Source organism: Oncorhynchus nerka, linkage group LG17 (genome assembly GCF_034236695.1).
Source record: "Oncorhynchus nerka isolate Pitt River linkage group LG17, Oner_Uvic_2.0, whole genome shotgun sequence".
In the NCBI taxonomy this organism is placed as follows: Eukaryota; Metazoa; Chordata; class Actinopteri; order Salmoniformes; family Salmonidae; genus Oncorhynchus; species Oncorhynchus nerka.
In genome coordinates, this window is record NC_088412.1 from 13,826,181 (window position 1) to 13,849,791 (window position 23,611).

At 44.7% G+C, this 23,611-nt stretch overlaps 1 protein-coding gene across 2 annotated transcripts in view; it reads left to right on the forward strand.

The window, feature by feature from the left end:
- The window catches only part of LOC115144776 (protein inscuteable homolog), a 99,080-nt gene that overhangs the window by 45,595 nt on the left and 29,874 nt on the right, over positions 1–23,611 (forward strand). For both annotated transcript variants that reach the window (XM_065002983.1, XM_065002984.1), the window contains exons 2-5: positions 4,477–4,973; positions 19,560–19,908; positions 23,024–23,076; positions 23,193–23,316. In XM_065002983.1, coding sequence (XP_064859055.1) covers positions 4,495–4,973; positions 19,560–19,908; positions 23,024–23,076; positions 23,193–23,316 — 1,005 coding nt within the window. In that variant the 5' untranslated portion in view covers positions 4,477–4,494. The remainder of the gene's footprint in view (positions 1–4,476; positions 4,974–19,559; positions 19,909–23,023; positions 23,077–23,192; positions 23,317–23,611) is intronic.

Genomic DNA, 23,611 nt, shown 5'->3' on the forward strand with positions numbered 1-23,611 from the left:
GTAGCGAAATGCTTGTGGTGTAGCAAAATGCTTGTGGTGTAGCAAAATGCTTGTGGTGTAGCGAAATGCTTGTGGTGTAGTGAAATGCTTGTGGTGTAGCGAAATGCTTGTGGTGGTGTAGTGAAATGCTTGTGGTGTAGTGAAATGCTTGTGGTGGTGTAGTGAAATGCTTGTGGTGGTGTAGTGAAATGCTTGTGGTGTAGTGAAATGCTTGTGGTGTAGTGAAATGCTTGTGGTGGTGTAGTGAAATGCTTGTGGTGGTGTAGTGAAATGCTTGTGGTGGTGTAGTGAAATGCTTGTGGTGTAGCAAAATGCTTGTGGTGTAGCGAAATGCTTGTGGTGTAGTGAAATGCTTGTGGTGGTGTAGTGAAATGCTTGTGGTGTAGTGAAATGCTTGTGGTGTAGTGAAATGCTTGTGGTGTAGTGAAATGCTTGTGGTGTAGTGAAATGCTTGTGGTGTAGTGAAATGCTTGTGGTGTAGTAAAATGCTTGTGGTGGTGTAGTGAAATGCTTGTGGTGGTGTAGTGAAATGCTTGTGGTGTAGTGAAATGCTTGTGGTGTAGTGAAATGCTTGTGGTGTAGTGAAATGCTTGTGGTGGTGTAGTGAAATGATTGTGGTGTAGTGAAATGCTTGTGGTGTAGTGAAATGCTTGTGGTGTAGTGAAATGCTTGTGGTGGTGTAGTGAAATGCTTGTGGTGGTGTAGTGAAATGCTTGTGGTGTAGTGAAATGCTTGTGGTGGTGTAGTTAAATGCTTGTGGTGGTGTAGTGAAATGCTTGTGGTGTAGTGAAATGCTTGTGGTGTAGTGAAATGCTTGTGGTGGTGTAGTGAAATGCTTGTGGTGTAGTGAAATGCTTGTGGTGTAGTGAAATGCTTGTGGTGTAGTGAAATGCTTGTGGTGGTGTAGTGAAATGCTTGTGGTGGTGTAGTGAAATGCTTGTGGTGTAGTGAAATGTTTGTGGTGTAGTGAAATGCTTGTGGTGGTGTAGTGAAATGCTTGTGGTGTAGTGAAATGTTTGTGGTGTAGTGAAATGCTTGTGGTGGTGTAGTGAAATGCTTGTGGTGGTGTAGCGAAATGCTTGTGGTGGTGTAGCGAAATGCTTGTGGTGGTGTAGTGAAATGCTTGTGGTGTAGTGAAATGTTTGTGGTGTAGTGAAATGCTTGTGGTGTAGCGAAATGCTTGTGGTGTAGCGAAATGCTTGTGGTGTAGTGAAATGCTTGTGGTGTAGTGAAATGCTTGTGGTGTAGTGAAATGCTTGTGGTGTAGTGAAATGCTTGTGGTGAGGTGAAATGCTTGTGGTGGTGTAGTGAAATGCTTGTGGTGTAGTGAAATGATTGTGGTGGTGTAGTGAAATGCTTGTGGTGTAGTGAAATGTTTGTGGTGGTGTAGTGAAATGCTTGTGGTGTAGTGAAATGCTTGTGGTGTAGCGAAATGCTTGTGGTGTAGTGAAATGCTTGTGGTGTAGTGAAATGCTTGTGGTGGTGTAGTGAAATGCTTGTGGGAAATTGACTACAGGCTCAGCCATAAACGTTCAACACGTCCTCACGCATCATTGGAGATCATGGAGACCAAAGAGATCACTTTCAGTATGACATCGCTTGACTTGTCACCTACATATGCACCATGAGAGCTGTGACTGGATTGATTCAATCGGACACATTAGACTCCTCCCCTCAATTTGTATGATAATGCAGATGAGTGTTTTTAAGGAGGCGACTTGTCTATTGAAATGAAATGTCTTTCTTTTTTGATTTTCATGGCCACCTGTATCAATAGTACAATGGTTTCCGTCCTTTTTTCGATTGGATAACAGATGTTGCTTAAGTATTGCCAAAGGGAAATTGTCTGTATGTAATACCAACATTGTGTGAGTTTAATTTATTTAATATCTCCAGTATATTGTGAATTTCATTCTATTATTTTCTGTTACTCTGTAAAATGACTTGTGCAATATTCATATTAGCGATTACACAACTAGAGCAAGATCTTTGTCTTGTCATCATAGGGTTGTGGTATTGACTGCATATTCATTTGGCACCGTGACACTATCAGATTTGCTATCTCTTAGGTGCTTAGACTGCAGCGAAACAGCTCTCACTTTTTCCACCCTCTTACTCACCCATCCCATTGCCTCCCCATGCCTCTTACCTCCACATAGTCCCCCCCTTTCTCATCCATCCCCCCATGCCTCTTTCCTCCACATAGTCCCCCTTCTTTCTCATCCATCCCTCCATGCCTCTTTCCTCCACATAGTCCCCCTTCTTTCTCATCCATCCCCCCATGCCTCTTTCCTCCACATAGTCCCCCCTTTCTCATCCATCCCTCCATGCCTCTTTCCTCCCCCTTCTTTCTCATCCATCCCCCAGATGCCTCTTTCCTCCACATAGTCCCCCTTCTTTCTCATCCATCCCCCCATGCCTCTTACCTCCACACAGTCCCCCCTTTCTCATCCATCCCCCATGCCTCTTTCCTCCACATAGTCCCCTTCTTTCTCATCCATCCCCCCATGCCTCTTTCCTCCACATAGTCCCCCTTCTTTCTCATCCATCCCCCATGCCTCTTACCTCCACATAGTCCCCCCTTTCTCATCCATCCCCCATGCCTCTTACCTCCACATAGTCCCCCTTTCTCATCCATCCCCCATGCCTCTTTCCTCCACATAGTCCCCCTTCTTTCTCATCCATCCCTCCCATGCCTCTTTCCTCCACATAGTCCCCCCTTTCTCATCCATCCCCCCATGCCTCTTTCCTCCACATAGTCCCCCTTTCTCATCCATCCCCCATGCCTCTTTCCTCCACATAGTTCCCCCTTTCTCATCCATCCCCCATGCCTCTTTCCTCCACATAGTCCCCCCTTTCTCATCCATCCCTCCATGCCTCTTTCCTCCACATAGTCCCCCTTTCTCATCCATCCCCCCATGCCTCTTTCCTCCACATAGTCCCCCCTTTCTCATCCATCCCCCCATGCCTCTTTCCTCCACATAGTCCCCCCTTTCTCATCCATCCCCCCCATGCCTCTTTCCTCCACATAGTCCCCCCTTTCTCATCCATCCCCCATGCCTCTTTCCTCCACATAGTCCCCCCTTTCTCATCCATCCCCCCATATGCCTCTTTCCTCCACATAGTCCCCCCCTTTCTCATCCAACCCTCATGCCTTTTTCCTCCACATAGTCCCCCTTCTTTCAGTAGATTTCCGTAATTCTCTTGTGAATAACACGATTTGACATAATTTTCTCTACACCAAAGTCAGCACAATTGCAACAATGACATTGTTCAATAGTCCCCACCCCATTCAATCTGGACACACTAATTGGCCTATTTGCCGTTTCACACATGCTAAAGGAATACCAGGTGAGCTGTGTGTTTTGTACAGTGTATGCTCATGTGATGAGCTGTGTGTTTTGTACAGTGTATGCTCATGTGATGAGCTGTGTGTTTTGTACAGTGTATGCTCATGTGATGAGCTGTGTGTTTTGTACAGTGTATGCTCATGTGATGAGCTGTGTGTTTTGTACAGTGTATGCTCATGTGATGAGCTGTGTGTTTTGTACAGTGTATGCTCATGTGATGAGCTGTGTGTTTTGTACAGTGTATGCTCATGTGATGAGCTGTGTGTTTTGTACAGTGTATGCTCATGTGATGAGCTGTGTGTTTTGTACAGTGTATGCTCATGTGATGGGAACAGATGGGAATTAAATAAAGGATTTACAGCCCTGCTCTTTTATACTTTATGTTAGTAACATCTATTGATTCAATAACACTCTCTCACCATTTAATAAGGCAAACCACAGCAACTAAGCCTGTTCCATGTCACTGGGCCAGAGGAGTTGTGGCTATGGGTATCATATGTAGCTACTATATGTGCTAATCATAGTCTCACAGTAAACATGACATCTGTCATCATTCCACAGCAGGATGTCATTAACTAAATGGATTACAATATGAGACCTGCCCCCCCCTCATGCCTTGACAGGGTTTAAAAATGGACTAATCTAAATGGGATACATCAATAAAAATGCTGAATAAAGTTGCAGGCACTTAAGCGCGAGCTCCCTTGCTTTGGCTCAAAGTGGAGAGTCACTGAGTCACTGTAGCAATTCAAAACCGGGGCTTTATTGATAATTGAATTACTCGGAGAGAAAAAAGACAAGACAAGAATAGAAGGCTTGGGTGTAGATCAATAAGGAGCGATTGTAGTCGATGCGGTGCCATGGCAAGCTACACATCCAGAGAGGCAGTGTGTGTGTGTGTCAGCTCGTGCGCATCTGTCTGTGTATGATCACATTAAGTGTCCAGGTCTTTCCATTAAAATGTTTGATTTAGGATTCTAATAAAGTATAAAATTGTCAAGCGGATAAATGTTGCGATAAATTGTGTGTTACTCACTCTACATTACTATCTGGTGGAATAGAGAGAAAACAATGTGTGCTTATGGTTTGTATAATAATGATCATATCTAATGTTTTTGTATTGCAGGTGCTGTGCTGAAGTGGTATGGACACAGATAGAATGGCTAGTCCGCAGAGCTCCAGGATGGCTATTCCTCAGAGCTCCAGGATGGCTATTCCTCAGAGCTCCAGGATGGCTATTCCTCAGAGCTCCAGGATGGCTATTCCTCAGAGCTCCAGGATGGCTAGTCCTCAGAGCTCAAGAATGGCTAGTCCTCAGAGCTCCAGAATGGCTAGTCCTCAGAGCTCAAGAATGGCTAGTCCTCAGAGCTCCAGAATGGCTATTCCTCAGAGCTCAAGAATGGCTAGTCCTCAGAGCTCCAGAATGGCTATTCCTCAGAGCTCAAGAATGGCTAGTCCTCAGAGCTCCAGGATGGCTAGTCCTCAGAGCTCCAGAATGGCTAGTCCTCAGAGCTCAAGAATGGCTAGTCCTCAGAGCTCCAGAATGGCTAGTCCTCAGAGCTCAAGAATGGCTAGTCCTCAGAGCTCCAGACACAGTAGCTCTGTTTCATCTTCTCCAATGAGGTAAGTGCACCCAACTTGCACTATGCCGATATGACATAAAAATATTATTCTGTAGCTATGTGAGTGTCATCCTCCCATCACGTTCCCATGAGACAGACACACACATTCACATGGATCTACACATTCATTCACAAACAAACAGGCTGCACAAGGGCACAATAATGTTGTGTACACCGATGCTACTAATAATACTGCTGCTGCTAAAAATAACCTCAGCCTTTCATCTGCAAATGGGTCTAAAAACACATGGCCCGTGTACCAAATGGCACCCTCTTCCCTAGGGGCCCTGGTAAAAAGTAGTACACTACAGTGCCTTCAGAAAATATTCACACCCCTTGACATATTACACATTTTGTTGTGTTACAGCCTGAATTCAAAATGGATTAAATCAAATTTTTTCCCATCACCCATCTACACACAATACCCCATAGTGAAAGTTAACCAAGTTTGGGAAACCTTGTTTTAGGTAATTGTCCTGCTGAAAGCTGAATTCATCTCACAGTGTCTGGTGTTAAGCAGAATGAACCTCTAAGATTTTTCCTGTGCTTAACTCCATTCGGTATCTTTTTTATTCTGATAAACTCCCCAGTCCTTAACGATTACAAGCATACCTATAACATGATGCAGCCACCACTATGCTTGAAAATATGGAGAGCTGTACTCAGTAATGTGTTGTATTGGATTTGCCCCAAACATAACACTTTATATTCAGGACAAAATTGCTATTCCACATTTTTGGAGTATTATTTTAGTGCCTTGTTGCAAACTATGCATGTTTTGGAATATTTTTAATTCTTTGCAGGCTTTCTTATTTTTCACTCAGTCAATTCTAATATTTTTGGTTATGGGAAATGATTCTCTACACTATACATACCTGTTTTGTCACAAACTGAAATTTGGCGAACTATTAGAATTTTAGCAACAAGGAAATGGAGGAGCGATTTCTGCACAGTATATCTTTAAAAACATTTTTACTACCGAACTTGTTTAGGCTTGCCATAACAAGGAATGAATACTTAAGGACTCAACTGGTAATTCATATGTACAAAATTCAAAAAACATAATTCCACTTTGACGTTATGGGGTATTGTGTGTACGCCAGTGACAATGTTTTTGAAAATTCAGGCTGTAACCCAACAAAATGTGGAAAAGTCAAGGGGTGTGAATACTTTCTGAAAGCACTGTATGTAGGGACTAAGTTGCCATTTGGAACACAGCCATTGTATTTTCCCTTTTCTCCTGTTGACAATGTGCTTTAATGGTGACAATATAGAGATTTTGATGTGAGGGCACTTCTCTTTGAGTGAGGAAAAAGGTACACAGTGGTAGTAGTGGCATTCGTGGACTACAGGAAAAGGCGGGCCGGACAGGCCCCCATTAACATTAACGGGGCTGTAGTGGAACAGGTCGAAAGTTTCAAGGTCCTTGGTGTCCACATCACCAACAAACTATCATGGTCCAAACACACCAAGACAGTCGTGGAGAGGGCACGACAAAACCTTTTCCCCCTCGGGAGACTGAAAAGATTTGGCATGGGTCCCCAGATCCTTAAAAAGATCTACAGCTGCACCATCGAGAGAATCCTGACCGGTTGCATCACCTCCTGGTATGGCAACTGCTCGGGATCTGACCACAAGGCACTACAAAAGGTAGTGCGTACGGCCCAGTAGATCACTGGGGCCAAACTTCCTGCCATCCAGGACCTATATAATAGGCGGTGTCAGAGGAAACCCCATAAAATTGTCAGAGTGACAATTGTGTGACCCAGTGACCCAAGTCATAGACTGTTTCCTCTGCTATCGCACGGCAAGCAGTACCGGATAGCCAAGTCTAGGACCGAAAGGCTCCTTAATAACAGCTTCTACCCCCAAGCCATGAGAATGCTGAACAATTCATCAAATGGCCACCGGACTATTTCATTGACCCCCCCATTTGTTTTGTACACTGCTGCTACTCGCTGTTTATTATCTATTCATAGTCACTTCACCTCTACCTACATGTACAAATGACCTCTAACCTGTACCCCCGCACACTTACTCGGTATCGGTACCCACTGTACATAGCCTCGTTATTGTTATGTTTTTGTGCTACTATTTTTGACTTTAGTTTATTTGGTGCTTGTAAGTAAGCGTTTCACAGTAAGGTCTACACTTGTTGTATTCGGTGCATGTGACAAATACAGTTTGATTTGATATGGTGTCATTTTGCAGTCTCTGCCTGGGTTTGAGAGGTAATGCACCACGGCCCTGCCACTGCTGGTAATGTGGCTCTGCCTGCAATCAGGGTGGGAGTGTTTCAGTTGCCCAGACACACACAGTGTAGAAATAGACTCAATCTGCCCATGCACACAAACGCACTGCGAGGGCTGTTTTGTGTACTGAAGATTCCAACATATGGCACTTGTGTACGACCAGGCAGGAACGAGACATGCTCTCACACAATCCGTTTTCAAACAAAGAACAAGCACATGGCACATCATGAAAAAAGGACATACACATAAGCGGATATTACAAACATCTGCATCTAGACATTAGAGCTGGACTCCTTAATGGTGAAGCTGACACGTCTGTTTAGGATATTACAAACATCTGCATCTAGACATTAGAGCTGGACTCCTTAATGGTGAAGCCGACACGTCTGTTTAGGATATTACAAACATCTGCATCTAGACATTAGAGCTGGACTCCTTAATGGTGAAGCCGACACGTCTGTTTAGGATATCACAAACATCTGCATCTAGACATTAGAGCTGGACTCCTTAATGGTGAAGCCGACACGTCTGTTTAGGATATCACAACAAAGTTACTGCAAACAACAAACCCAGTTTCTTTCCACTTGGCATCATTGCACGTGTGATAGAACAGAAGAATATGTACCGCAAAAAAATATGTATAATAATTACCACGCTGCTCGACACACCTTCGTTTCTTCCATAAAACAAAAACAATAACAAAAGGTGCTGGTTCAGACAGTGGTGCCATTTCCCACAATCCGGATTCCATCTTTAACCTAGAAATTAACAGAGGATATTATTCCTGCATGCAAACGTTTTGGTTGGTCACCCTCTGCCTCAGGTTCCAGCCAGATGTGTGTGTGTGTGTGTGTGTGTGTGTGTGTGTGTGTGTGTGTGTGTGTGTGTGTGTGTGTGTGTGTGTGTGTGTGTGTGTGTGTGTGTGTGTGTGTGTGTGTGTGTGTGTGTGCGTGCGCTTTAGAGATTGTATTTGATTGAACCTTTATTTAACTAGGCAAGTTAGTTAAGAACAAATTCTTATTTACAATGACGGCCTAGGAAAAGGCAAAAGGCCTCTTGCGGGGATGGGGGGTTGGATTAAAAATAAGAATGCAGGACATAACACACATCACGACAAGAGAGACGCCACAACACTACATAAAGAGATAGCTAATACAACAACACAGCATGGCAGCAACACATGACAACACAGCATGGTAGCAACACAAAATGACAACAACACGGTAGAAGCAAAACATGGTAGCAGCACAAAACATGGTACAAACATTATTCGGCACAGACAACAGCACAAAGGGCAAGGAGGTAGAGAAAACAGTACATCACGTGAAGCAGCCACAAGTGTCAGTAAGAGTGTCAATGATTGAGCCTTTGAATGGAGAGATGGGGATAAAGCCCATTGAATTGAATTGATAAAACTGTCCAGTTTGAGTGTTTTTTACAGCTCGTTCCAATCGCTAGCTGCAGCAAACTGAAAAAGAGGAGCGACCCAGAGAGGTGTGTGCATTGGGGACCTTTAACAGAATGTGACTGGCAGAACAGGTGTTATATGTGGAGGATGAGGGCTGCAGTAGGTATCTAGAGGGTCTTGGCCTAAGAGGGTTTTAAGGGTGAGTGAGGCCTAAGGGGTTTAATAAATAAGCATCAACCAGTGGGTCTTGCGTTGGGTATACAGAGATGACTAGTTTACAGAGGTGTATAGAGTGGAGTGATGTGTCCTATAAGGAGCGTTGGTTGCAAATCTGATGGCCAAATGGTAAAGAACATCTAGCCGCTTGAGAGCACCCTGACCTGCCGATCTATAAATTACGTCTCCGTAATCTAGCTTGGGTAGGATGGTCATCTGAATCAGGGTTCGTTTGGTAGCTGGGTTGAGAGAGGAGCGATTACAATAGAGGAAATCAAGTCTAGATTTAACCTTAGCCTGCAACTTTGATATGTGCTGAGAGAAGGACAGTGTACCGTCTAGCCATACTCCCAAGTACTTATATGAGGTGACTACCTCCAGCTCTAAACCCTCAGAGGAAGTAATCACACCGGTGGGGTGAGGGGCATTCTTCTTACCAAACCACATGACCTTTGTTTTGGAGATGTTCAGAACAAGTATAAGGGCAGAGAAAGCATGTTGGACACTAAGAAAGCTTTATTGTAGAGCCTTTAACACAAAATCCAGAGAGGGGTCAGCTGAGTATAAGACTGTATCATCTTCATATAAATGGACGAGAGAGCTTCCTACTGCCTGAGCTATGTTGTTGATGTAATTTGAGAAGAGCCTGGGGCCTAGGATTGAGCCTTGGGGTACTTCCTTGGTGACAGGCAGCAAAGACCCCTCAGCGACACCAATACTTCTTAGCTGGCCCACAAGAATGGAATGGCCAACCATATCAAAAGCTTTGGCAGAGTCAATAAAAATAGCAGTACAACATTGCTTAGAATCAAGAGGAATGGTGACATCATTTAGGACCTTCAAGGTTGCAGTGACACATCCATAACCAGATTTCATACCAGAGAAAATACTATAGACATCAAGAAAGCCAGAATATTATTGACAAGTCTTTTGAAGACTTTTGATAAACAGGGCAAAATAGAAATTGACCAATTAACAGTTAGGATCAGCTTGATCTCCCCCTTTAAATAAAGGATGCAACGTATCTGCCTTCCAAGTAATGGGAACCTCCCCAGAGAGGACAGACAGATCAGAGACAGACTTGGCGATGATAAGTGCTGCAACTTTAAAGAAGAAAGGATCTAAACCATCTGACCCAGATGTTTTTTTAGGGGGTCAAGTTTAAGGGGCTCCTTTAGCACCTCCGACTCAGTAACCGGCTGCAGGGAGAAACTTTGTAGCGGGACAGGGGGAAAAGAGGGAGGAGCATCGGGGCTGGTCACATTAGAAGGGGAAAAGAGGGAGGAGCATTGGGGCTGGTCACATTAGAAGGGGAAAAGAGGGAGGAGCATTGGGGCTGGTCACATTAGAAGGGGAAAAGAGGGAGGAGCATTGGGGCTGGTCACATTAGAAGTGCTGAGAGTTGACGTTATGTGTGCTAGCGTGCATAGGATTACTGTGTGCGAGGGGAGTATATAGAGCCCATTACAGCTGTCAGTCTGCTCTATGCTGAAGGAAACATCTGGAAGTCTGATGTCTGCCCTGGGGCAGCCCCCCCCATGTGTTCCTTCAGGAGGAGTGCATGCAGCAAACCTCACTTATTATAGTGCAGCAGGCTACAATTCACATTCAAAAGTACTTGACTTACTTCACGACTCCTTTTGAAGCTTCTAGAGGAGAAAACACTTAGAATTCTGGATTGGTCCGGATTTGGGACTCGTCACTGTGCACTTAAATGCTTTAAAAACACACTCCATTGAAAACCTTCTAAATCCCCCAAAATGTCATTTAAAAGGAGCTAAACTTCGTACATATGCTTCATCTTATTTATATAAGTGACATAAAACAGATTGGCAGTCAGTTGTTCAGATGTTTACCCTTCAACACATTCGTCTTCAGTGAGGATTTATGGAGGTTCGCATTCAATGTTGTATTACCGCCACAAACTGGACTGGTGTATAAATACATTATATTTTGTGACACATAATATAAAAACTTACCCTACCATCTAAGAGCCAGATCGCAATTTACTGGGGTAGGAGTGGTCCAAAATAGCTGAGGGTTGTCAAAACTTATTTTTTTGCTTTGGAGAGGGTTGTGTGGTTTTTTATTGGGGCAAAGGGGAGGGTAGTGTGTTTTTTTTCTTCCCGTGGTTGACATTCATTCTTTAGTAGGTTTTACTATGTAATTTCGAACCATCGTGGCCACATTTCCTCCTCAGCTTGCATGCTCCTCCCCTATATCAAGGTGTTTTGGTACATCCCTTATGCCCTATGGTTTTCCATGTGCTAACTTTTACTATACCACAGGTATCCAATCCAGGTCAATATAGTCTACTGGTCTACCAGCCTATCCTGGCCTATATCCACCATTCATAGTGAAAATAACGGCTGGTGGACCGTTTGTCCAGATCTGCAATGGGCTAACTAGCAATCGTAACACATATAAAAGCATTCAAAGCTGCATACATTTTCAATATGAATCGACAAGATCAAATAGTAATAGCTGATAGGCAGAGGACAGGCCAGGTGCATCATTGGTCGTGAAAGAACAGTGAAGACATTTAACACACAGCTCAAAAATCCCCCCTTTTGATCTTGTTTGTGGACAATACAAGTATCCTCCCTAGACTATAGTAGCCTATGTGAGTGCAACATTCTACTCTAGGCTGCAGAGAAAATGTCATTTGAATAACAGCGTAAAAGCCCTGTGATTTGAATGTTTCATTCGATTTGGATCTGTTGTCAGTCTACTCGATAGTTTATAAGGTCTAGAAAGGCACAGTAGAAGGCCAGTCTGGCTGGATTCTTACTTCTGATACTGAATGCGCTGTCTGTTTCAGATTATCATTCTTCCAAGTCGTCCTAAAATGATGTGGTCACATATGTTCTGTCCCAGCAGGCTCAGCTCTGAGCCTAGCTCTCTCCAATCCGAGTGGATATTCCTTGCACACCTAGAACGCTTCAATATAGCCTAAATATTTATAATTGAACTTTTAAATGTATTACTTTTTACATGTGGCATAAACACAACCAGTTACAATGTTTTATCTGATTAGGCTACTTCAAAAGTCTCCTGTGGGCACGCGCACGTTCATCCAAAATTACAGCATCGTCAAAATGGCTTGACATTATTTATTTTATTTTACTAGACAAGTCATTTAAGAACAAATTCTTATTGTCAATGACGGCCTAGGAACAGTGGGTTAACTGCCTGTTCAGGGACAGAACGACAGATTTTGTACCTTGTCAGCTCGGGGATTTGAACTTGCAACCTTTCGGTTACTAGTCCAATGCTAACCACTAGGCTAATCTAGTGCCCCTGCTAATCAATGCAGGGGCACAGTCCCCAATCTTTGTTCTTAACAAAAAAGAAGCTTGAGGAAGCTGGTGACGTAGAGGGGCGGCAAAAACCCTGCTGGAGTCTCTCCTGTACGTAGGTCTCCATGGCCTCGGTCTCCGCACAGGAGAGGGGATAGACGTGTCCTCTCGAGAGGGCTGCGCCAGACAGAAGGTCAATGGCACAGTCCCAGGGGCGATGAGGAGGCAGGCGTGGAGCCTCGGTGGTCTGGACTTTCCACCGTTGTGGTGTTGACAGACACTGCGAGACACCTCCTCTGACACTCCTGCGACCAACCCAGCAGTCTCCTCTCGGACCAGAAAATAACAAGGTTAATCCAACTCAACCAGGGGAGACCTAATACAACAGGGTGTGTGGGTCAATCATCCAAAAGGTGATCTGTTCTAAATCAGTGTAATTTCTGTCATTTGTTAGGTAGGGTAGGCACTTGCCTTTGTTGGTCTATTGCTGTTCAGAACTTTTGTCAAGGTTTAAACCATATTTCATTCTGTTGTCCAAATTTAGTTCCAACTGAACTATAATAGCCTGCTATTCCCTATAAACAATGGCCTCTCAATCCCATTTTATTAGGGTCAGATTGAAATTTGCTTGCTGGGAAAGGATGGTCCACCTTTTTTAACTCGGCAAGTCCGTTAACAACAAATTCTTATTTTCAACGACAGCCTAGGAACAGTGGGTGTTCAAGGGCAGAACGACAGATTTTCATTTCCCCCTGTTTTACAATTGCTCTTCTGTTCTTATTTTCCCTATAAACAACGGCTTAACTTACTTTTGCTATTAACCTTAATAAAGTTTTGAACCTTTTTGTGAAGTTTTGGCTGTTATTAAGATTGATCTACTGCAAGGCTATGGCAGTGTGCACCAGCGCTCCGACTGACTCCAACTGACAGTTGAATTTGAGGTGATGAAGAATGTTTCGGGTCTACCAGAGTTACTCCTATAATCTAACAATATAATGCGTATCTTTGTACAAAATATTCTGATTGAAAATGAACAAACTAACCTCCTTCTCCGAGTCTAGATCAGTATAGCAGACGCAGTAGCCATCTAACATAATGAAATGCATGTCGCTGGCTTATCTCTCTCTTGGGATAGGCCTAAGCATCTCTTCCTTTACTGTATATAAACAGGAAACTTTGGGAAAAGGACAGGCAGACATTTCTTTATTATTCATCTGGAGCCTCCCAGCTTAACCACTGCTATTGTGGCAAAGGCTGTTTTCCAACGTGGTGTCATGTTTTTCATGTGTATTTAATGTTCTGAACCCAATAGGAATACATCCTTTTCCTCTGCCGTTCCAAAGCCACACGGACCTTCACAATCTCAGCTCATCGAGCCCACACTCTGTCCTTTTTAAAGTGGTTCTTCTGTGGTATCTCAATATTTATACTGAACAACAATATAAAATGGAACATGCAACAATTGAAAATATTTGACTGTGTTACAGTTCATGTCAGGAAATCAGTCAATTGAAATAAATACATAAACAACAGCTGTGGTGGACAGTCCTGCAGTCATCATGCCAATTGCACAATCCCTTTAAAACTTGTGACATCTGTGGCATTGTTGTGTAACAAAACGGCACATTTTAGAATGGCCTTTTATTGTCCCCAGCACAAGGTGTACTTGTGTAATGATCATGATGTTTAATCAGCTTCTTGTTATGCCACACCTGTCAGGTGGATAGATTATCTTGGCAAAAGAGAAATACTCACTAACAAACATGGATGTAAACAAATTTGTGGACAAAATTTGAGAGAAATAAGCTTTTTGTGCGTATGGAACATTTCTGGGATCTTTTATTTCAGCTCATGAAACATGGGACCAACACTTTACATGTTGAGTTTATGATTTTGTTCAGTATATATGTGGTGCCAGACGTTACATGGTGACATTCATGCAAACCAGACATTGACACACACGGTACAATAGAGATTCCTATTAGCAGAAGTGTGGACTAGTCACATTACTTTTTAAAATCTGATTCTACTGCTTGCATCAGTTACCTGATGTGGAATAGAGTTACATGTAGTAATGGCTCTATATAGTACTGTGCACCTCCCATAGTCTGTTCTGGACTTGTGGACTGTGTAAAGACCTCTGGTGGCATGTCTTGTGGGGTATGCACAGATGTCTGAGCTGTGTGCCAGTAGTTTAAACAGACCTCTGGTGGCATGTCTTGTGGGGTATGCACAGATGTCTGAGCTGTGTGCCAGTAGTTTAAACAGACCTCTGGTGGCATGTCTTGTGGGGTATGCACAGATGTCTGAGCTGTGTGCTAGTCATTTAAACAGACCTCTGGTGGCATGTCTTGTGGGGTATGCACAGATGTCTGAGCTAGTCATTTAAACAGACCTCTGGTGGCATGTCTTGTGGGGTATGCACAGATGTCTGAGCTGTGTGCCAGTAGTTTAAACAGACCTCTGGTGGCATGTCTTGTGGGGTATGCACAGATGTCTGAGCTGTGTGCCAGTAGTTTAAACAGACCTCTGGTGGCATGTCTTGTGGGGTATGCACAGATGTCTGAGCTGTGTGCTAGTCATTTAAACAGACCTCTGGTGGCATGTCTTGTGGGGTATGCACAGATGTCTGAGCTGTGTGCTAGTCATTTAAACAGACCTCTGGTGGCATGTCTTGTGGGGTATGCACAGATGTCTGAGCTGTGTGCTAGTCATTTAAACAGACAGCTTGGTGCTTTCAACATGTCAATACCTCTCACAAATACAAGTAGTGATGAAGTCAATCTCTCCTCCACTTTGAGCAAGGAGAGACTGACATGCATATTATTATTGTTTGCTGTCTCCAGGGGCAGCAGGTAGCCTAGTGGTTAGAGTGTAGAGGTGGCAGGTAGCCTAGTGGTTAGAGTGTGGAGGTGGCAGGTAGCCTAGTGGTTAGAGTGTAGAGGTGGCAGGTAGCCTAGTGGTTAGAGTGTAGAGGTGGCAGGTAGTCTAGTGGTTAGAGTGTAGAGGTGGCAGGTAGCCTAGTGGTTAGAGTGTGGAGGTGGCAGGTAGCCTAGTGGTTAGAGTGTAGAGGTGGCAGGTAGCCTAGTGGTTAGAGTGTAGAGGTGGCAGGTAGCCTAGTGGTTAGAGTGTGGAGGTGGCAGGTAGCCTAGTGGTTAGAGTGTAGAGGTGGCAGGTAGCCTAGTGGTTAGAGTGTAGAGGTGGCAGGTAGCCTAGTGGTTAGAGTGTAGAGGTGGCAGGTAGCCTAGTGGTTAGAGTGTAGAGGTGGCAGGTAGCCTAGTGGTTAGAGTGTAGAGGTGGCAGGTAGCCTAGTGGTTAGAGTGTAGAGGTGGCAGGTAGCCTAGTGGGTAGAGTGTAGAGGTGGCAGGTAGCCTAGTGGTTAGAGTGTAGAGGTGGCAGGTAGCCTAGTGGTTAGAGTGTAGAGGTGGCAGGTAGCCTAGTGGTTAGAGTGTAGGGGTGGCAGGTAGCCTAGTGGGTAGAGTGTAGAGGTGGCAGGTAGCCTAGTGGTTAGAATGTAGAGGTGGCAGGTAGCCTAGTGGTTAGAGTGTAGAGGTGGCAGGTAGCCTAGTGGTTAGAGTGTAGAGGTGGCAGGTAGCCTAGTGGTTAGAGTGTAGAGGTGGCAGGTAGCCTAGTGGGTAGAGTGTAGAGGTGGCAGGTAGCCTAGTGGTTAGAGTGTAGAGGTGGCAGGTAGCCTAGTGGTTAGAGTGTAGAGGTGGCAGGTAGCCTAGTGGTTAGAGTGTGTAGAGGTGGCAGGTAGCCTAGTGGTTAGAGTGTAGAGGTGGCAGGTAGCCTAGTGGTTAGAGTGTAGAGGTGGCAGGTAGCCTAGTGGTTAGAGTGTAGAGGTGGCAGGTAGCCTAGTGGTTAGAGTGTAGAGGTGGCAGGTAGCCTAGTGGTTAGCGCGTTGGACTAGTAACCAAAAGGTTGCAAGATTGAATCCCCGAGCTGACAAGGTAAAAATCTGTCATTCTGCCCCTGAACAAGATGAAACATCTTCACACCCAGAACAGCCTCCAGGCTTCCATCATAACGGTCCATTTTGAAAGAGAGAAAAAAATAATTACACGAGGGGGGGCAGTTAGGTAAATCTAATCCAGTCTGAATCATCCTCTGGAAAAACAGACATGCTGTGGTAATAATTACATAACCAATGTTCCAATAGTAATACAGTTGTATAGTAATCCTGTGCGGATAGGGTTTAGTGATGTTTATATAGAATAATAGGGAGGATGAACCTTCATGAATCCTGCCCCTTTTCAAGTATCTCAACCCATAGTTTTCCAGGCTCCGGAAGCTGGCTTACAACGGGGCCCTATCTCTCTCCAGCTCTGTATTTCTGTCACTGCGTCTTCGAGTGTGTCTACTCTCCTTCCACTGTCTAAATGACTCTCCCTGGTCCCCCCAGGTGACTTTCCCTGGTTCCTCTGGACTTATACTGTGTCTTTGTGCCATTGTGGGTTTTTAAGCAAATACACTGTTCATTGATCACATTTCCTGACTGAACCTTAGAATAACTTCAGATCACATGATGATAATCACAAATTGTAGCAGGAATTATATACAGTCATTTCTTTCAGCAAACTTTAGGATGATCATTGGCAGCCTTAGATATAAACATGGCACGAGTATTGCACTACACATCCAAACGTGTAGTTTTTCCTGTTTTATTTTTTGTTTTGTTTTTATACAAAAATGAGTCATGTTCAGCTGGTGAAATGTTGTTAGGGTATCTGCAAGGTTTGTGATACAAATGGTGGGCAATTAAATCCCCTGACCCTTCCAATCTCCCGTCACCTGTGACACATGACTAATTAGTGCCCACCGTTGAGAGGGGGGTCCAGGTGGGGTGCTGCTCACCTGATTGTTGGGGTGACCTGCTGGGTTGCAGTTTTCAGCTGCCATGGCTGTGTCGTGTCTGCGTCATGAAGACGGGTGCACCATCAAACCATTAGCAGGTGGGCACACAAATACACACAGCTCTACAGGGCTAATTAGCTGGGTCACTATTGGCATCCACAGCTCTATCTGGACCATCAAAGGAAACCTTTTATATTTTTACTTTTGCCCGAGAGATAAGGTGCAACAGAAATGAAAAGTTCACATGAGGAAAAAAGGCCCAGCTTTGAGTTGAGCGAGTGAGAGCTGCTTGATTTCCCTCAAGAGCGGCTCCTATTTTCCTCATGTCTCTCCCAATGGAGGAAATCAATCACATGATACTTATTGAGAGTGTGACCTTTGACCTTGATAGTACCACCCCTGTTCATTAGGAAACAATTGAGAGCATCTTTCCTCTCCAAATTGAGTGGGTTTGAGGGATAGGTATTTGAACTGGCTGTCCTCCTTATTATGGATGACGTCTGAAATCTCTGCTTACAGCTGACTTACTCATCCCCACGTCATCCCACCTCTGCACTGAGGAGAAGAGTGGCAGGATGGTGGAGATGTCAATTCTCAAAGTGCGGGAATAGAGTTCTGATTTATTTTGTTGACGTGTGTGTGTGTGTGTGTGTGTGTGTGTGTGTGTGTGTGTGTGTGTGTGTGTGTGTGCGTGCGTGCGTGAGAGTGAGAGAAAGAGAGAGAACAGGAGATAGAAAGAGAGAGAGAATGGGAGAGAGAATGAGAGGGAGAATGGGAGCGAGAGACAAAGAGAGAAAGGGATAATGCCTATAGTTGTGTATAGTTGTTTTAACCATTAACTATATCAAACAGTACATATTCTAATAGCCATATTCCAAAGGAGATATATTCAGTTATGTCTCTTTGGATGATTTTCATTTCAGTCCTCCTAAAACAATAGTCTGGGGAAATCAGATATCACCCCACTTGGGACCTCATAAAACCAATGGATTACTTTCTTTAGTATACAGACCCTCAGTGCTGGCTGATGTTGAAAATACTCTTGATTGGAATTGTGCCTTCTTAATAGCACAATGATGTTTACATAGGTCTGTGTTAAAAGCTGAAACTCGATACGTGTTCCTAAGGGTCAATAAAAATCATGGCCAAATAGAGCATCATTACCATGGTCCCTACTGCAATTCAGCTCTGAATTAGGCTTTGACTATAGAAATTGGAAATTGTTTGTTTATAGGTCACACATAATGAAGCTTCCGTTTATGACCAAGTGAGAACGAGGTATTATTAGAGATCTCTGTCAACACAGGAGGCAGATATTCCATCTGATGCAATATCTAGTTCTACCCGTTGACTCTGCATTTTCCATGCATGTCAGATAGCCTGAGTTTAGTGTAGAATATAGATTGGTGAACCTCCACCCCCTTGTTAACTCAAAGCAGAGGAGGGCGTTGTAGCGATCAATCTCCTTAATGCTGGGGTGATTTCACTCATCCAGGGAAACTCCCAGGAAGCCTCCTTTAAGCCCATATTCATTAGGTTCAATACACCTGAAGAGAAATAAGTGTTTGGCCTGTTCGACCCAGTGGATAATGCAGTCTCTCCAACATGGTGAAACGATTCCTAACACCACCAGTTATTGGTGGGTAGTTGACCTCACTCCCAGGCTATTGATTTTGAGATGCCTGGGTAATTCATTTGAAAACTGGGCTGCTGTTGGGGAAAGCAACTAAAGGATAGTGTAGCAATGATGAGATCTCATTTCATGGGCAGTGAACTAGATGTTGTGTATGGATATCTAAGGGTCAACTTGGTCTCATAATAGAACCATAAAGAAATTCAGATTCGCAACAGCCTAGTTTACAGTAAATGCAAGCTAGGATAAGGTTAGGCTTAGGCATGCTAGTGAATGGTTCATGCAATGGTTAGGTGATTGGTTAATGCAATGGTTAGGCGTTTGGTTAATGCAATGGTTAGGCGATTGGTTAATGCAATGGTTAGGCGATTGGTTAATGCAATGGTTAGGCGAATGTTTAATGCAATGGTTAGGCGAATGGTTAATGCAATGGTTAGGCGATTGGTTAATGCAATGGTTAGGCGATTGGTTAATGCAATGGTTAGGCGAATGGTTAATGCAATGGTTAGGCGATTGGTTAATGCAATGGTTAGGCGATTGGTTAATGCAATGGTTAGGCGATTGGTTAATGCAATGGTTAGGCGAATGGTTAATGCAATGGTTAGGCGAATGGTTAATGCAATGGTTAGGCGAATGGTTAATGCAATGGTTAGGCGATTGGTTAATGCAATGGTTAGGCTAAAAGATAAAAAACAAAGACACCTGGATTCAAACAGCATCGGCCCATTTGAGGATATTCCAGTATGCTTGTTTCATTAGAGTAACGATATTGGGACAAGTTACAAATATGTCTCAGTGCTGCCATCTCTGTCATGGCCACCCAAAGTACATGCTCTAAACTAATCTTGCCTGTGTGTGTGCTGTATCGTGTGTATGTATATATGTGTATCTGTACGCACGTGTGTGTGTGTGTGTGTATGAGCAGCAGGATGCACTCACTCCAGGTGGACTCGGTGCAGCGCTGGATGGAGGACCTGCGTCACATGACGGATGTGGAGTGCATGTGTGTTCTGCAGGCCAAGGCCATTGGCGTGGAGGAGGATGCGCAGGGTGAGCTCATCGTGGCCACGCGCGACCACGTGGCCCGCGACAACCTGCAGACGCTGCTGCGGCGGGCGCTGGTGGTCAGCACGGAGCTGGGCAAGATGTTCCAGCGGCTGGAGAAGGGCCGCTGGCAGCGGGTCCACAGCACGGCCGTCCGGGCCAACTGCCACGTGCGCTCGCTGGTGCATGAGTATAGCGCCGCCCGTAACACCCCCCCAGAGATGCAGAAGGTGAGGATGGAGGGAGAAGTGGACTGGTCTGGGTAGGAGGGAGGGAGGAGGGAGGGAGGGAGAAGTGGACTGGTCTGGGTAGGAGGGAGGGGGAGGGAGGGAGGGAGGGAGGGAGGGAGGGAGGGAGGGAGGGAGGAGGATGGAGGAGGATGGAGGGAGAAGCGGACTGGTCTGGGTAGGAGGGAGGGAGGGAGGATGGAGGGAGAAGTGGACTGGTCTGGGTAGGAGGGAGGGAGGGAGGATGGAGGGAGAAGTGGACTGGTCTGGGTAGGAGGGAGGGAGGAGGATGGAGGAGGATGGAGGGAGAAGCGGACTGGTCTGGGTAGGAGGGAGGGAGGGAGGATGGATGGAGGGAGAAGTGGACTGGTCTGGGTAGGAGGGAGGGAGGGAGGATGGAGGGAGAAGTGGACTGAAAATGTTCCACGTTTCAATACCGGGAATAATTCAGATATTATCCAGAGAGTCCCGGGAAATACTGCAAAATCAGAAGTCCCCATTTAAAACGGTTCAAAACCAAAATATGGTCACTATGCTAGGGTTCTCCCCAAATAAGAGGGGCTCTGCGACCCTTGTCAGCGAGGCTGCACCACTATGTAAAGATTTCAGAGCAAATTAAACTGATATTTAGTAATAATGGGTTAATTATCTTTGATCACTAATTACGTTGTTGTGAATTGTGAAACAGGCCGTTGATAAAACCAGGACATGTTCCTGAATGAATTCAGCACATTTCAGCAGTAGGCTATTTCAATGCAGAGTGCGATCAGGACGCACCCCGAGTAGGCTGTAGCATCATCAAATCACAGAAACTTTTTAACTCCAGAGTGGCGCAGCGGTCAAGGCACTGCATCTCAGTGCTAGATGCGTCACTACAGACCTTGGTTCGATCCCGGGCTGTATCACAACTGGCCGTGATCGGGAGTCACGTAGGGCGCTGCACAATTGGCCCAGCGTCGTTCGGGGAGGATTTGGTCGGGGTAGGCCGTCATAATAATTTGCTCTTAACTGAATTGCCTAGTTAAATCAAATTTAAAAAACAGCAGTCAAAAAAAAGTCAAATGACCAAAGTTGCTAAGCTTGCTAGATAACCTCCTCCAACTAATGACAGAATATCTCCTATATTTGGCTAGATGATTATACAGATAGCAGTGCAGCTCATGAATAACGGGGAGATGAAGAGAGGATATGGTTTAAATATCAATGTATCTTAACGGGGACCAACTCTAATATCTGCCCTCATACAGTTTGTTGATCACACATTCTCTACCGAAGCTCTGGTATGGGCAGCAATACGAGACAGAGTAGCGAGGGAAATGTTTTAGCTGTATTTTGACATGCATAGGCAAAAGACGTGGTTTGATAATGTAACCTATGGACTACAGAATAAAGTTAGGAATTTGTATGCGCGATAGGAGTCAGGATTTGTATGCGCGATAGGAGTCAGGATTTGTATGCGCGATAGGAGTCAGGATTTGTATGCATGATAGGAGTCAGGATTTGTATGCGCGATAGGAGTCAGGATTTGTATGCGCGATAGGAGTCAGGATTTGTATGCGCGATAGGAGTCAGGATTTGTATGCGCGATAGGAGTCAGGATTTGTATGCGTGACAGGAGTCAGGATTTGTATGCGTGACAGGAGTCAGGATTTGTATGCGCGATAGGAGTCAGGATTTGTATGCGTGATAGGAGTCAGGATTTGTATGCGCGATAGGAGTCAGGATTTGTATGCGTGACAGGAGTCAGGATTTGTATGCGTGACAGGAGTCAGGATTTGTATGCGTGACAGGAGTCAGGATTTGTATGCGTGACAGGAGTCAGGATTTGTATGCGCGACAGGAGTCAGGATTTGTATGCGCGATAGGAGTCAGGATTTGTATGCGTGATAGGAGTCAGGATTTGTATGCGCGTTAGGAGTCAGGATTTGTATGCGTGACAGGAGTCAGGATTTGTATGCGCGATAGGAGTCAGGATGTGTATGCGCGATAGGAGTCAGGATTTGTATGCGTGACAGGAGTCAGGATTTGTATGCGCGATAGGAGTCAGGATTTGTATGCGCGATAGGAGTCAGGATTTGTATGCGCGATAGGAGTCAGGATTTGAATGCGCGATAGGAGTCAGGATTTGTATGCGCGATAGGAGTCAGGATTTGTATGCGCGATAGGAGTCAGGATTTGTATGCGCGATAGGAGTCAGGATTTGTATGCGCGATAGGAGTCAGGATTTGTATGCGCGATAGGAGTCAGGATGTGTATGCGCGCTAGGAGTCAGGATTTGTATGCGCGATAGGAGTCAGGATGTGTATGCGTGATAGAAGTCAGGATTTGTATGCGCGATAGGAGTCAGGATTTGTATGCGCGATAGGAGTCAGGATTTGTATGCGCGATAGGAGTCAGGATTTGTATGCGCGATAGGAGTCAGGATTTGTATGCGCGATAGGAGTCAGGATGTGTATGCGCGATAGGAGTCAGGATTTGTATGCGCGATAGGAGTCAGGATTTGTATGCGCGATAGGAGTCAGGATTTGTATGCGCGATAGGAGTCAGGATTTGTATGCGCGATAGGAGTCAGGATTTGTATGCGCGATAGGAGTCAGGATTTGTATGCGCGATAGGAGTCAGGATTTGGGTTGTTTAGCTTCTTCTCTGCTGTACATTTGAACATTGGCCGCATGTAAATGTTGACTATTACACATCACATAAGCTATTCATGCCAAGAGCAAAATTCGGACTAAAATAATATGAAAACGAGTCTCTGAGAGCCCCCTGTCTGGTTCCATCTAGGACGGGCTGTTGAAGAAAGGAGCTGCCTCTGATGAGCCTCTCCCTCCAGTAGTTTGTGCAGGTTTCCTGTCAAGTGGAATCACAGTTGCATTGTATGATACGGAGTACTCACCTCATCCATTTTAAAATGATGCTGTGGAAGTTCTGCTTCTGTTACATACAGCTACTCATCCCACAGGACATTTTGTGCGGTTCTCTGTGTGTGCATAAAGGGATGACCACTAATTGGAGAATGACATTGTTTTCTGCTTTGTGTGGGCGTTCTACTTTCTGTGTGTGTCTAATGTTTGTCTCATTGTAACCTGAAATGTGTGTTCCTCCTCTTTGAGTGCAGTATGAGACGTCTTTGCTTGAGAAGTGCATGGAGCTGACCACCATAACAGAGAAGTAAAACATTCATACAAAACCTTCTAATGACCTCTGAATATTGTTGTACACATTTGAATACAGTAGCTCACATAAGTGTTGATGTTCAAGGTTTATCCAAACCCTCTCTTCTACAGATGCCTTCATACTGAGGACGAATTCTTCCTGAAGTCCATGAGGGAGGCCATTAACGAGATTCTCACTGATGTCAGCGATTCATTCAGCCACATGATTGACATGGCCCTGGCCAACGAGATCCAGGTATGAGGCTTTGACCACACCCATAACTCTCTTTTGTAGTCATAATTAGGCCTTCAAAACAAATCAAATCCAAATTTCATTGGTCACATACATGTGGTTAGCAGATGTAGCGAGTGTAGCGAAATGCTTGTGCTTCTAGTTCCGAACATGCAGTAATATCTAACAAGTAATCTAACAATTCCCCAACAGCTACCTAATAAACACAAGTGTAAAGGAATGAATGGGAATATGTACATATAAATATATGGATGAGCGATGGCCGAACGGCATAGGCAAGATGCAGTAGATGGTATAG